We start from the raw sequence: 14,750 nt of genomic DNA, 5'->3' as shown, positions 1-14,750 counted from the left end.
TAACAGATGCTATTTAAAGAAACTGTGTGGGCAGGTGCTTTTGGGGAGGGAGATGCTGACTCTTCCAGGGCGGGCTTTGTCAGCGTCCAGCTTCACAAATGCTCAGCGGTGCCCAGCAGGGGGCGCGCGGCCATGGCAATCGGAGAACAAGGCTAGGCCGGCCCCACGCAGCACTGAGGACCCAGCACCAAGACTGAAACCTCAAGGGGAAAAGTAAGGCTGTGTCTGCTGCAGGCCTGCAGAGTTCGGACCGCCTGTTTGTGAGTCATCACGTGTCTGCTGTGCACCCCACCCCCACAACTCTAGCAGAGGGGGGCTCCGCGCCGGCTTTCCCAACTTCCTGCAGAGGCAGGGCTCGCAGCCCCAAGGACCTGCTAGGGTCCCTCCCCCAGTGCTGCACCTCCAGCTCCTGTCCAGGCAGGGCGCTCTTGAGAAAGGGGACGTCCCTGGCCCCCTGATCTCTGCCAGGACCGCGAAAGCGGGCCTGGGACTCGGCCAGGCGCCTCTGCCCCGAGGATGGGCTGCCCCTAGCGAGGGCAGGGCCCGGGGCGAGAGCTGCCACCACACAGGCCGGAGCCCAGGTGCGAGATCCCGATCCGAAAGCACGACAGTCCGACAGCCCACCGAGTGTGCCACAGGAGGGGGTGGGTCAGGGCCAGCCGGCGGGCGGCACCACTCAGCCCCAGCTACCGGGGCCCAAGTGCGCACAGCTGCATCCCAGGCGCACCAGCACAAGGGCGCGCGCAGCACCGCAGGGGACCTTGTGTGGGAAAAGGGAGCCCGCCCGAGGAGGGCCGTGGGCTGTGGCGCTTCAGAGAGACACGCAGGGCCGAGAGCGCACACGAGGGTGGGGACGCGAGGAGGTGGGCTCAGCTGAGAGCCTCTGGGAGAGGGGAGCTCCCTGTCCCCAGGGGGCTCTGCTCAGCCCTCCCCAGGTACTCCCCAGGGGCCTCCCACAAGCCGGTCCTGGCGGGGCAGAGGGAGGCCCTGCGCCTGGGCGGACACTCTGGGGGGACGCTGGCGCTGGGAGAGGGTGGGGGATAATCCGTCTGGGTCCTACGCCCGCCTTCCCTGAACAACGAGAGCTGCTCTTTCTGGGGTACCGCGTGTGTCCCGGGCTGAGCGCAAAGCACTTGACGGCTTGCCAATCTGCATCTGAGCAGGAAGGCCATCATCCCCACGTGAGACACAAGGAAACGAGGCGCAGGAGGTGACGCGGCTGGCTCAAGCCCTCCTGAGCCCCTGTGGAGGCCGAGCCAGTGTCTCGGCCCAGACTGTGTGCTCCCAGGGCCCGACCCGGCCCTCCAGCCCCTGAGCACGCCCGCCCGAGGCTCCAGGAAGGTTGGAAGGACAGGCTACAGCTCCCGACTTGACAGGAGCAGAGCTTCTGGGACTTTGAGTCAGGAAGTGTTTCTGGGTGGTATCCCGACTTAGAGAGAGCACTCATGGACACTGAGAGGCCATGCGATTCTACCTAGAATGTTGATGGCATCCAAACCCAGACTCCTGTGCCCATCCCACCAAGCCCCCGACCCGAGACTGCTGCCCCCAGCCCTGCCCCACCCCCACCACATCTTCATTTAGAAGCGGGACCCTGGAGAGGTGGTGATGCACTAAGGTGGGGCGGGGGGTGGGGGGAGGGGAGCAGTGGGCACGCTTGTGTGCTCGCGCCCCAACTCAACGTCCAAAGCAGGGAACAAAAAGAGGAAACGGAACAGTCAACAAACTAGGAATAGAAAAGCCTTTCTTCAATCTGATAACAGGCATTTACGACAAGCCCAGAGCTCCCAGCACACTCCGTTGAAAGCCGGAAAGCCTTCCGTCTAAGGTCAGCACCAAGACAGGGATGCCTGCTCCCACCACTTCTATTCAACACAACAATTAGGCCAAGAAAAAGAAATAAAAGGCACCCAAATTGGAAAAGAAGGAAAACTGTATTAGCAGATGCCATGGTATCGTGTATATAAAAATTCCGAGTGAAGACACAGACTATTAAAGCTAACAAACAGCTCAGTCGGTTAAACATCCCACTCTTGATTTCACCGCAGGTTACGATCTCACGATTCACGGGTTCCAGCCCTGCGTCAGGCTCTGTGCTGACAGTGTGGAGCCTGCTGGGGATCCTCTCTCTCCCTCTCTCTCTCTCTGCCTCTCCCCCACCTGCATGTTCTCTCTCAAAAACTAAATCAGCTTTTAAAACTAAGTAAAAAATAAAGCTAATAAACAGATTCAGCCCTGCTGAATCGAGCTCTGCGTCGGGCTCTGGCCTGACATCCCAGAGCCTGGAGCCTGCTTTGGATTCTGTGTCTCCCTCTCTCTGCCCCTCCCCAGCCCGGGCTCTGTTTCGCCCTGTCTCTCAAAAATAAATAAATGTTAGAAAAAAAATTTTTAAACAAAACGAAACAAAAACCACCAAGTGCTGGGGACGAGGTGAAGTGCTCGGCTGGCGAGAATGTAAAACGGTGCAGCTGCTGTGGAACAGTCTGGCAGCTCCTTAAAAAGTGAAACATAGAGTCGCCGTATGACTCAGCAATTCCACTCCTTGGTACAGACCCCAAAGAACGGAAATCGGGGACTCAAATCAATCCCTGCACATGCTCGTTCACAGCAGCATCACTCACAATCCCCTAAAAGAAAACAACCCAGATGTCCACTGGCGGAGGAAGGGATAAACCAAACGCAGTCCGTCCACACAAAGGAGTATGACTCAGCCATAACGAGGAACGAGGGCTGGGCGCATGTCATGACGTGGATGAACCTCGGGGACATCACGCTGAGTGGAAGCCAGACACTAAAGACCACGTGACATGTGATCTCCTTTACCCGAAACGTCCAGAATAGGTCAATCTACAGGGACAGAAAGCAGCCTGGCGGGTGCTGGGGGCTGGGCGAGGAGGAGCGGGGAGTGCCTGCGCCCGGGGCCAGGGTCTCCTCGGGGGTGATGAAAATGCTCTGGAACTGGACAGAAGTGCTGGTTGAATACTACTGTGAACCAAATGCCACTGAACCGAATGCTTCAAAATGGTGTATTTTACGTTACGTGAATTTCACTTCAAGTTTTAAAAAGCCTTACGTTCACAGAAAATAAAATGAAAAGGATGTGGCAAGGGCAGCCCGGCGGGCCTCAGGCCACGGCAGGGGGGGAAAGGCCGAGGATGCGGTCTGCACGCCTGCCCTCCGCTCCCAAGCCCCTCGTCGCCCTCTGTGCCCCCCGTTCCCCACGCTGCCTTGGACCGCCCCCACCTGCACATGCCCATAGGGCACCGGTTGCAGGCAGGTCTCCACAGCAGGACCTGCCCCAGCAGGATGTGGACGTGAGCCTGAACGGGGGGCCCATGGGTGTCTGCACGCTGTGTGCCTTCTGGGGGAAGCCAGTGTGTCCTGGGCGGGGGGGCGGCGGGTAAAGCTGGCCTGGTCTTCAGGGCTGCCCTGAGAAACAGGGTCCCAGCTGAGAAGAAGGTGGCCCCCGGGTCACAGTGGGCGCTCTGTACTCACCAGGGAGCGCTTGGCTTCAGGCAGGAACTGTCCAAACTCGGACAGCAGGTCCTCCTGGCCCCGGAAGAGATTGGCCACCTCGGTGAACACCTCCTCCTCGGACATGCCTCGGAATGGCCGGCCCTTCGTGCTCAGCTGCTCCTTCTGCCGATTTTCGGGAAAGGGAAAATGAGTCGTTAGCCAAGGAACGAGGCACCCCAGGCTGTGACATTCAGGCATCCCGCTGTGGAGGAGACAGAGGGATGACTCACGAAACAGAGAACTAACCGGCCGACTGAGCCCGTGACCGCCACCACCAGGAGACAGGAGTGCGGCCTGCCACCCTGCTAACACCCCGGGGTGCCCCGCGCTGGGCCCCCTCGCTCTGGAGAATAGCTCTGTACGCTTTTGTCCTGGTCCCACCGCACGACACAGCCTGAGCCCTGGCCAGGGATGGGGCTTGTGTAGGAGTGTGGACGGAATGAGAGCGGGGCACAGTCGTGCCATCAACGATTTGGCCTCCACCCTTGCGTGTCCTCAACCAGAGGCTGGGGAAGTACAAGGTGAGTGATGAGCCCACTCCCCTCCCAAGGGCGAAGGGGCGTGTTTTGCTGCGCAGGGGGGAGGGGAGCTAGGGCTGGACCTTGAAGGGAAGGGACTACCAGGATGAGGGGCCTGTCCACCCGGAGTCACAAAGACCCCAATGGTTGAAGGAAGACGGCCCGACCTGGAGCTTAAAGCGACAAGATGAATACTGGAGGGGACCCGGGTCGGGAGGGGCGGAAACAGCAAGCAGAACTCGGGACGGCCATTAGAAATAAGTCCCTGTCAACTTTATCCCCAAGAATGTGACAGAGCAAAGGTGGCGGTGCTGGGGCTCTGCTCCGTGGCTCTAAGGGGAGTGAGCCCTCCCATCAAGTGGCCTTGACATTTCCCTCCCAGCCCTCAGGTCCCCTGAAGCCCTCTATCTGATCTGACCCCTGTGACTGCACTGCACAGACCTTCCTGGCTTCGAGACAGTCTACCCTTTGTCTACACTCAGCTGCCTGATGGTTCTGCCTGGTGTGTCAAATTCAACCTGAATCTCACCCTCCTGACCCCTACTACCCCCCCCACCCCTGTCCAGGGTTGGCAACCATGAACCCCAGGCCTCCTCCCACACACTTTTTTTCTCCACCCCGCAGAGCTCTAAGTTTCTCCTTCCAGACCGAACCAAGCAGCAACCACTTATGTCTGTCGCCCCAGGCCGTGCACAGAACTTGCTGGCAATTAGCATAAATAAAGGGTAGCTGTGTTGTCAAAACAATCGCGAAGCCTTCTTATAAAAAGAAGACCAGCTTCTTAGGTCCTTTTTAAATCCCTGTATTAGGTGCTTCCTAGTGCTTCTTGGATGCAGAGGTGCCTCAAAGAGCACATTAAAATTCTAACGAGGGGCGCCTGGCTGGCTCAGTCAGTAGAGCACATGAATCTTGACCTCAGGGTTCTGAATTCAAGTTCTACGTTGGGTGCAGAGATTACCTAACATCTTGAGAAAAATTAAAAATAAAATAAAATTGGGGCGCCTGGGTGGCTCAGTCGGTTAAGCGGCCGACTAAGGCTCAGGTCATGATCTCATAGTCCGTGAGTTCGAGCCCCGCGTCGGGCTCTGTGCCGACAGCTCAGAGCCTGGAGCCTGTTTCAGATTCTGTGTCTCCCTCTCTCTCTGCCCCTTCCCCGCTCATGTTCTGTCTCTCTCTGTCTCAAAAATAAATAAAAAATTAACAAATAATAATAATCAAATCAAATCAAATCAAATCAAATCAAATCGTAACTAAACAGGACTCCAACAGATACTGGTGTGCCCATGTTCACAGCAGTATTATATTCACAACAGCCAAAACACGGGAGCAGGCCAAGTGGCCATCAATGGACGGACGGATAAACACAACTGGGGTGTCAAGGCCACGGAATATACTTCGGCCTGAAAAAGGAAGGAGATTCTGACACAGGCTACAACGTGGACGGACCTTTAGGACATCATGGTGAATGAAAGAAGTTAGACACCAAAGGACAAAGACTGTTATGATCCCACTTATGACAGGAGGTCCCTGGAGTTGTCAAATTCAGAGGGACAGACAGCAGGATGGTGGGAGCCAGGGGCTGGGGGAGTTCGTGTTTAATGGGGACAGAGTCTCAGTTTTGCAAGATGCAAAGGGTTCTGGGAATGGAGGGCGGTAATGGCTGCACAGTTAATGTCACGGAACTGGACACTTAGAAAAGATTAAAGTGGGGGGTTTTAGGTTACGTATACTGTATCGCAGTTAAAAAAAAAAAAAAAAAAAGCCGATCAGAATTTTACAGGGTTTGACGAATTCAGACCAGACAACGTGACCACCTCGGATGCGGCGCCATGAACGCCGGCGAAGTGTGACTGGAGGCCGCTCACCTGGTAAGTGTGCAAGATCTCCAAGAACGATCTATAGATCTCCGGGTGGTCTAGAAAACGGGTCTTAATCTTGTTCACGTAGCTGATGGCGTTGTTGAACTCCACGGAATCTGACTCCAAGGGCACCTGGGCTTTGTCCTCCTTGTACAGCATCTGCTGCTTGAAGTTCTCCGTGCAGTCGCTGTGGTTGTGCGAATTCTCCTGCGAACAGCACGACCCGAGTTACCGGCGGTCCTGACGCCGGAAACAGGGGTGAGGAACGCTGGGCAGAGCCACTGCCTGCGCAAAGAGCAAGCACAAAACCCAGCGCGGAGCCAAGGTTTTTAACGAGATGCAGGGAAACGTTCCTTTGGGGGGAGCGAAGGAGGGGGGGGCCCGCTGCACGGAACGTGCAGGTAACTCCTCCCTCACCACTCTGTGCATCTGCCTGGTGCCCGGGGAGTCTCCTGAACTCGCCTCCGTCTCACCAAAGAACACAGAAGTTTGATGGACAACCGGACACCTTGAAAAGCGAGCATTCGGGAGAAAGGCACGAGAAGTGGACAGTGTAATCCCCTTCGGAGTGGAGTTTGGGGCTGTTTGTAGAATCTCCCCACGCTTTCAAGCCAGCCCACTGCAGCGAGACTGTCCTGAGGTGTGAAAGCACCTGCTGTCAGCGGTGCCGGCAAAGTTGGGGCCCCGCCGCCCACGCCGTCCAGGACTGTGGGACTTCGGGTGCTAAGCCCGGGGCGCGTCACCCGGGAGAGGAGACGGGCCCCGGCCAGTCGTCATGCCTGCCCTCCGTCTGTGTGCTTTCCTGTCCGTACAAAGATGAAAAAGAAAACACACACACACCTCTCTCTCCAGGGCGCCCAGAATCCTAACCTGCGGCAGGGCAGGACCACCCCCATGAAGAAGGGGATGCTGAGGTTTCTAAACTGAAATTTTATGCGCGGTTCTGAGGACGCCCCACAAACCCTGACTGGGCTTTCAGGGGCGACCCCCTGGCATCCTGCAGGTCCCCCGCGCACACAGCTGGTTCTCCAGCAGGTCGGGATCCCTCCAGCTCCGCTTCAGCTGTCTGTGAGGACACGTTCTCGGCGAGTCTTCCGGAACCGCCCCACGCCAAACTCGAATGGCCTTGTCTCCCAGCATTCCAAGCCCCTTTCTTGCTCGGTTTTTCTCCACAGCACGTGTCACCTTCCTACACATAACATATTGTACTCATTTCATTGTCTGTTCACCCCCGACCAGACGGCAAACGCCCCGAGGGCAGAGATGCCACTTTGTTCGCTGCCGTATCCCAAGTGCCTGGAACAGTGCCTGGAACAGAGCCAGCCTCAGCCACTGCTGGGAATCATCAGATGACCAGAAGGAGCAGACGGAGCCGGGTGTTCCCATCCCCCTCGGCGGGCGGTGATATCAGCACGTGGCACCAAGCACTGACCCGGAGACTCTGCAGGATGGGGAGTGCCGGGCACACAGCCGTCATCATGATGGGCACACCCGTCGGGCACACTTGCTGTCCTCTTGGACGGCTGTGCTACACCGCTCAGGCCGCCGTAACAAAACACCACAAGACTGGGCCGCTGACACAACAGAAATTTATTTCCTCACGGTTCTGGAGGCTGGAGTCCAAGATCAAGGTGTCGGCAGGGTTGGTATCTCTGGAGGCATCTTGGGCTTGCAGGCGGCCGTCTTCTCACTGTGTTCTCACATCGCTGACCGTCTCTGTGGGTCCCTCTGTGTGTCCAAATTTCCTCTTCTTATAAGGACACCCTAAGGGCCTCATGTTACCTTAATTACCTCTGTAAAGGTCTCCAAGTACCGTCACATTCTGACATACTGAGGGTTAGGCCCTCAATGTATGAATTGTGGGGGGTGGGGACGGGGTTGGGGAGAGGACACAACTCAGCCCACAACATGGGTGCAGAAGCATCTCTAGAAAAGTCTGAGCCGAGACAAGCACACACGCCAAAGACCCGCAGCAGCCACAATTCTAAATACTGGCTCTCCCTAGCGGTGGGGACGCTCTTGCTGATTACTTCTACCGCCTTCCTTCCAGGTGTGCTGGCCTGGCAGCGGAAGGAGCCAGAAGGAGTCAGCAGGAATCAGCAGGAGCCAGGGAGGCTTAGGGGGATGGAGCAGCCTTGGGGCAGAGGTTTGCTGCAGAGGCGGCCGTGCTCATCGGAGCTGCCCACCTAGGGGGCGTACCCCTTCCAATGCCCTGGAGTGAGGCACTGTGTCAAGGTGAACTCTCCTCACGGCCACGGCTTGGCAAAGAGGGCCAGACAGTCCTGGTGCAGCTGCCGTGGCCAACGGTCTGGCAGTTCTTCGGGAAGTTAAACATAGTTACCACGTGACCCTGCAACCCCACTTCTAGGTATCTACCAAAGAGTCGAAAACAGGCGTGCAGACGGCCCGAGTGTCTATTAACGGAGGGATGGATAAACAATGTGGTCCAACCATACGATGGAGTATTATTCAACTATAAAAAGGAAAGAAGAGGGGTGCCTGGGCGGCTCAGTCGGTTGAGCGTCCGACTCCTGGTTTCGGCTCAAATCACAATCCCAGGGTCATGGGATCGAGCCCCATGTCGGGCTACACACTGAGCATTGGAGCCTGCTTAAGAGTCTCTCTCTCTCTCTCTCTCTCTCTCTCTCTCTCTCTGCCCCTCTCCCTGCTCGTGTGCTCTAAAATAAAATTAAAAACAAAATATTAGGAAAAAAAAAAACCAAAGGGAAGGAAGCTCTGACACATGCTACAAGGAGGATAAACCTCGAAACCATCATGCTACGTGAAGGAAGCCAGACACGAAAAGTTATACATGATTTCATTGAAATAAAATGTCCAGAACAAGCAAATCTACAGAGACAAAGTGGATTAGTGGTTGCCAGAAGCTGGTGGGAGAGGAGAATTGGGAGGTATGGTTTCTTTCTGGGGTGATAAAAATGTTCTGGAATTAGTGTCAGTGGCTATGTCAACATATGCAAACCCACGGAGTTGGATACTTTACTTACAAAACGGGAATTCAGGTTATGTGAATATTATCACAATTTCAAAACTTTGGTGGGTTGTTTTTTTTCTTAAATGTTTATTTGTTTTTCAGAGAGAGAGAGAGAGAGAGAGAGAGAGAGAGCGCGAGAGCGCGCACAAGCAGGGGAGGGGCAGAGAGAGAGGGAGACACAGAATCTGAAGCAGACTCCAGGCTCTGAGCTGTCAGCACAGAGCCGGACACGGGGCTTGAACCCATGAACTGTGAGATCATGACCTGAGCCAAAGTTGGACGCTTAACTGACTGAGCCACCCAGGTGCCCCTGCTAAAACATTTTTAATGTCATCTCTGAGAAATGTAAAAACCACTATCCATACAAATACAAGCTGGCTTTGGCCCACGGGCCAACCCCTGCTCTAAACCTTCCAGAACAATCCAAGTTTTTCTCTTGTCTGCTTACCCTGAGTGACCTAACAGGCACAGTTAGGTATACTCCTAGGCACAGATGGCCAGCCCCACATAGCCAGCCCTTGGAGTGGTGGCCGCACACAGCCCCACCCGGATAGGTAGGAGACAGCTCATCAGACAGCATACCGCAAACACAGGGCGGCACCCTGCCACCCAGACTGCTCCCAGGCTTTGCTCACCTCAGCAAGTGCCTGCCACCTTCACCCAGAGGCTGAGGCCGCCTGGAGCCTCCGTGGACTTCCCACTTTCACAGACTCCCCACCCACTCTGTCTGGATCACACGGACCCCTCCATGGCCTCCCAGATCTTCTCTTGCCCCCTCAGTCCATTTCTGGCACCGCAGCCAGAGCGGCCTTTCTGGAACTCTCCACTGGCTCCCCATGCTCCTGGCTCTCTCCTCCACCTTCTCCCCTTTACTTCCCAACCCCACAGGCTCCCTGGCTGTTTCTCAAGCACGCCCACTCATTCCCACCCCAGGCTCTTAAACCCCACCCAGGACACCTCCACCCCAAGACACAGGCGGGGTTCTTGATCGCTCATGCAGCATCTGCCCACGGCTCCTCAAACCCTGCCCCTGCCTTCACACGCAGCCCTAAACCCCCTCGGGTATTAATCTGTCCACCCGTATCCTCTGAGTCCCCCACGTGGACCTGCAAAGTGCCCCTGACAGCAGGGACTCTGAATAAACCCCAGCGCCGGGCGCAGAGGAGGTGGTCTATACCTGCCCCCTGAGTGACTAAGACACCAATGTGAGAGGCAGAGGCAACCCGCCAGGAACTCACTGAACTTCCAAATGACCCTCCCCCAGGGAAAACGCGGCAGGCCTGCCTCTGAACGGAAAGGGACCACTTAGAGTACGAGCGACCCCTAAAGGTTCACTACCGTTACCTGTGCTCCCGCCGACCATAAAAGGGCTGGCTCCCGGGAGGCGGGGTTGGTCTGAAGCGAACCTGGGAGCTGGGAGATTCATCCCTTTCCCACCCACAGGCTGCGTCTTGCTCCTCCCACACGTGTCTTGCTCCTCCCACAGCGCCTGGCACCGTCCCGGAACAGGGGACATTGTTGTGAACCAGACAGACGAGGGGCCTGTCTGACCTGCGCTCAGGTCTGCAGGGCCAGGCAAACCAAGGCACAGCGCATTTTTAACTTCACATCCTAGCGTTGCTATTTTAAAACACCCGAGATGGGGTGGGGTGATGTGAGGATGGGGGGGGGGGGGGGGGGCGGTCGAGGGCTGAGGAGTGACGTTACAACGGAGGCCTGGATGACTGGCTCGGGGGGCGGCAGGCCCCCTGTGCTGCCCTGGCCCTCCTCTGGCCGCACCCCCCCCCCACCCCCATCATGGCACGTGTCTGTCTGTCCTCCTCTCACACTAGTGTTCTCAAGGACGACGATTCTGTCCCACAGGGGCATGTAGCAACATGGGGAGACGCTTCTGGGTTGTCACACGGTGGGGGGTGGCAGCCGGGGACGACGCTCAACACCCTACAGTGCCCGGGACAGCCTGTTCCAGAAAGAACGATCTGGTCCCAAGGGCAACAGGGCCAAGGCTGAGAAACCTGCACAAAGGGCAAAGGGCCCCCCCGCAGTGTGGGCCTCCCTTAATTCTCTTTGTCAGCATCTGAGAGCTACTCCTTCCTTGCCTGTAGTTGACGGGACTTGTAAGATGAAAAATGAAAAAAAAAAAAAAAAAAAAAAAAAGCTGTACTTCAAAATGAGCTAGGAAAACCAACAAAAAAAATTTCTTGGGCTACTATGCCCTCTCAAAGGACTCCAGGAAGCCAAGAGGCCACCTCGTTTATGCCTGGCCCAAAGGAGCACCGGAAAGCAGGGCTGGAAAAACAGACAGGTCAATCAATGTGGACTGAAATGGCGTGGGCGGCCGTAGAAGGGGGCTCCAGACATGCTGGTTTCGGGGCTCTGGGCTTCAGCAAGATTATAAAGCCGGGTTAAGTAACTGTTAAGTCACAGGGAAGAAAGGGCTGGGCTGGCCTCGCTCTCTCCATAACAGCTCTCCATGGAGTGAGCACAACAGCAAGGGCCTTGTGGCTGTTTTCCGGGAAGGACGGCCTCCAAATGTAACCACCGTGCAGGTTCACACGGAGATCCAGCCCCGCGAGCAGAGTTCCTCCAACGGTCGGGGATGGAGAGAGGCGATTTCCACACCTGGAGCGCAATTTAGGTCTTCGACCTCGGCTCTTTCTTCGTGAGTGATGGCAATGACACCCTGTGTTTATATGGCGCTTCGGACTCGTCAAAGTGCTCCCGTGCACACCGCTGCAGATGAGCTTGGTCTCCTCGCCAGCTGTGACAGTTCCGAAGATTAATCCCACTCAGGCTTGCGCTGTCTGAACCAACGAGCCTTACATCTGGATCGTGGGGCCCCACTCGTAAATGCGAAATGGAAGGGCTCTGGAGTTCAGCGGCCACACGCTCCCAAGTTCCTTTTTAAAACCTCGCTCTCAGAGAGGGCTGTCACTGTCACACTGCGTCTGGCTGTTCTCTTTCCAAATCTGATTCTTTCATCACAGGCGAAACCAAGAAACCAACCAAATGCTTCCTGCGGTCGATGCTTTACGCTCCCTGCTAAAAACCCAAACCCCTGGGGCAGAGCGAGAAGAGGCTGGAAGAGCGGGCTCACACACACCAGTGGTTCCTGATGGGGGCGATTTTGCTCCCAGGAGGCATCTGGCGACGTCTGGTGACACTTTTGGCTGTTGCCACTGGGTGAGGGCCTAGTGGGTGGAGTGCCGGGATGCTTCCAAACATCCCCAATGCACCAGGTGCCCCCCGCCCCCCCCCCCCCTACCAAGAGCACAGCATTATGGCAACAGGGCCAAGGTGGAGAAAAAGACAATGGTTACTTTATGAAAGTAAAGCTCACGTAGGCTTTCATTTTCTCAGGGGGTCTGGTGAGCTCAGGCAAGAACGGACTGCAGGGACAGAGGAGGAACAAAAGCCACAAGCCTTGTCTGAGCCAGCGGCCCTGTTGGTAATTAAATGCAGCACGGCGACACTGACATGGCTATTCACACCCGCATCGCAACTGCTTTATTTTGTGGGCGGCACCTAGGATGCCCAGAGACCACGTGCCCAAGTCCAAGTGTGACCTGCCTAGCCCGCTCACAGGGAAAGCCTCAGGACAAGAGCGTGGTGACTGTGGATGGTTATTCTGACAGGACATAAAACTGTTAAGAGAATGCGCTCCCCCCCCCCCCCCCCCCTCCAACACAAACACATACATCCACTCTTGATTTAAATCCTCCAAATGGATCCATCGATTTGGGGGTAAAGAGGCAGGCAGTGGAGGTATTTTGATCTGTTCTGCCCTGTGCTAGAAGCGAGCAGCAGTCTGGAAAAAGACCGGCTCTTCGCTGACTCTCCCACAACGTAAGACACAAGACGCACCACCGGGCCTGGGGACTGAGTACCAGAATGGGCCACGTTAAGGCCAGATCCCTCAAACGCCTGCAGCGGCATACCTGGCTCGACAGAGGCGACTGTATGTTTAACTTGCCATTCTTGGGAATGTCTATTCGGTACCCGAGGGGAAGGAAGGCGTTGAATCCAACAATGAGGTCAGGGTGTTCGTGGAATAGCTGCGACACGCGTCGGATGACTCCGGGAGTATCGATGCTGGAACAGAAAAGAATGAGAAGTGGGCACAAGTGTCTCGGGGAGCACGCCGAAAGCGAAATCTACTCCCAACTCCCTTCACGGCGCCACCTAACGAGCTTCTCGAAGGACAACAAGGCACCCTGCAGCGTGACCGGTTGTGATTCAGCCAACGTGTAACGTGTAATCTGCTTCCACGGCAGCCAGGCTCCGGCTTGCTGTGCCCTCCTAGTGAGAACCACAGGGCATTTGCATGGCACGGCTCCCCAGAACACTCCAAGCACATGCATCCGGTTCTGAAGATGTCAGGGGAGCCGAGTGGAAGTCCGGGACTCCAGGAAGAGGGAGGAGGCCAAAGCCCTCTAAGCAATGCGATAAACTATGACACCGGTGTTGATCCCAGCAAGTGATGGCAAGGCATAAATACCAAAGGCAATGCAAGTGTCAGTTGCACAACGATGCCAGGGGTCTCCGTCATGGCTGCATTGGGGCTCCCTCGAGACCCTTGCATGGCTCTCTTGGAAGGAAACCAGGCCAGCCCTATCACATTTCCTCAAAAGGGGGAAGCAGCATGGTGGGGATGTGACCAGCGGGGACGTAAGAGTCAGAGTGCGGAAATTCTAGTCCTGACTACCCCTAAATTTAGTCTGGGCAAGCCCCTGGCCCCCTGTAAGTCCAAGTGAGCCCCCTGTCAAATGAGGGCGTGGTCTCGAGGTCCCCCATCTATCTTCAACCCCCCTGTGTGCCCACAAAATCAGTTAATGTTTTAAACCCTTTCTATGTGCCAGGCCCTTTACAAAGCATTTTATGCACACTACTTTCCAACAGGCCAGGGACTAGGGTGCCTTGATGACAAGATTTAATGGGAGGCGGGGAGAGGGCTCCAAAACACTCAATGATCAAGATAACAGCCTTTTAATGTAGTGCTGAAAAAAATTAAAATTAATTTTAAAAAATTCTTGACGAACAAAATTCACTGAAAAAATCATTTTCAGTAAAAACAGGACCGCACTGTGCACTTGTGGACTTCTCTCCCGCTGTCTCCTAACCCCATCCCTGCTCTCCTTCCAGGAATCCCCATAACAGCTCCACAGGGGAGGTACTCTCCACTCCCGTTTTTGTTTTTTTTGTTTTTTGTTTTTTTAAGAAGGAAGGAGGCTCTGAGAGGTTCCACGACCTGCGCAAGGTCACCCGACTGGGGCGGAGAGGCAAACCGGGATGGGGGTTCCCACCCCGCTCAGCCGGATCGCGGCCCAGGGCCGCCCCCCCTGGGGTGGGGAGGGGTCCCGCGGGTACCTCTGGCTTTTGAACTCCTTCATGATCTCCAGGAAGCCGTTGTAGGTTGCGGGGTCGCTGCCGAAGCGAATCTTCACCTGGTCCAGGTAGGTGAGGGCGTCCTCCACCTGCGAGGAGGGAGAGGGTCCCAGTGGGCGGGGGTCGGCGGAGGAGGGGACGGAGGACGAGGGTCTCTGGCGGGGAGGGGGGCGGGCCGAGCGTCAGAGCAGCCGAGGTAAGGGGTCAGGGGACTGGGGTCGGGGACTGTGCGGAGTGGAGGCCGAGGCGGGGCCGGGCGGGGCCCGGGCGAGGGGCATCGGCCCGCGGGGGCCGGACGACAGGGTTCGCGAGGGAAGGCAGGGACAGCACTCACGTGCACGGGCAGCTTCTCGTGGCCCGCGGAGCCCGAGCGACCCCAGCGGGCGCCGCTCAGTCCCCGGCCCGCGGGGCCGCCGCCGCCGCTGCCGCCGCCGCCAGCGTGCGCCATGTTGGAAGTCGGAGCCGCGGCCCGCCCCGCCC

At 56.5% G+C, this 14,750-nt stretch overlaps 1 protein-coding gene across 1 annotated transcript in view; it reads right to left on the bottom strand.

Annotated features, from left to right (window-relative positions):
• SIN3B (SIN3 transcription regulator family member B) overlaps nt 1-14,750 on the bottom strand; it is a 37,108-nt gene extending 22,358 nt beyond the window's left edge. Inside the window, 5 exon segments of the mRNA XM_019416218.2 lie at nt 3,496-3,639; nt 5,900-6,100; nt 12,824-12,977; nt 14,253-14,359; nt 14,605-14,750. Of these exon segments, the coding sequence (XP_019271763.2) occupies nt 3,496-3,639; nt 5,900-6,100; nt 12,824-12,977; nt 14,253-14,359; nt 14,605-14,718 (720 nt within the window). The 5' untranslated portion in view covers nt 14,719-14,750.

Source organism: Panthera pardus, unplaced genomic scaffold, assembly GCF_024362965.1.
Source record: "Panthera pardus isolate Hobbes unplaced genomic scaffold, ASM2436296v1 HiC_scaffold_8, whole genome shotgun sequence".
Lineage (NCBI taxonomy): Eukaryota > Metazoa > Chordata > Mammalia > Carnivora > Felidae > Panthera > Panthera pardus.
The sequence above is the reverse complement of the archived record's forward strand: the minus strand, read 5'-3'. Positions and strand labels throughout refer to the sequence as shown.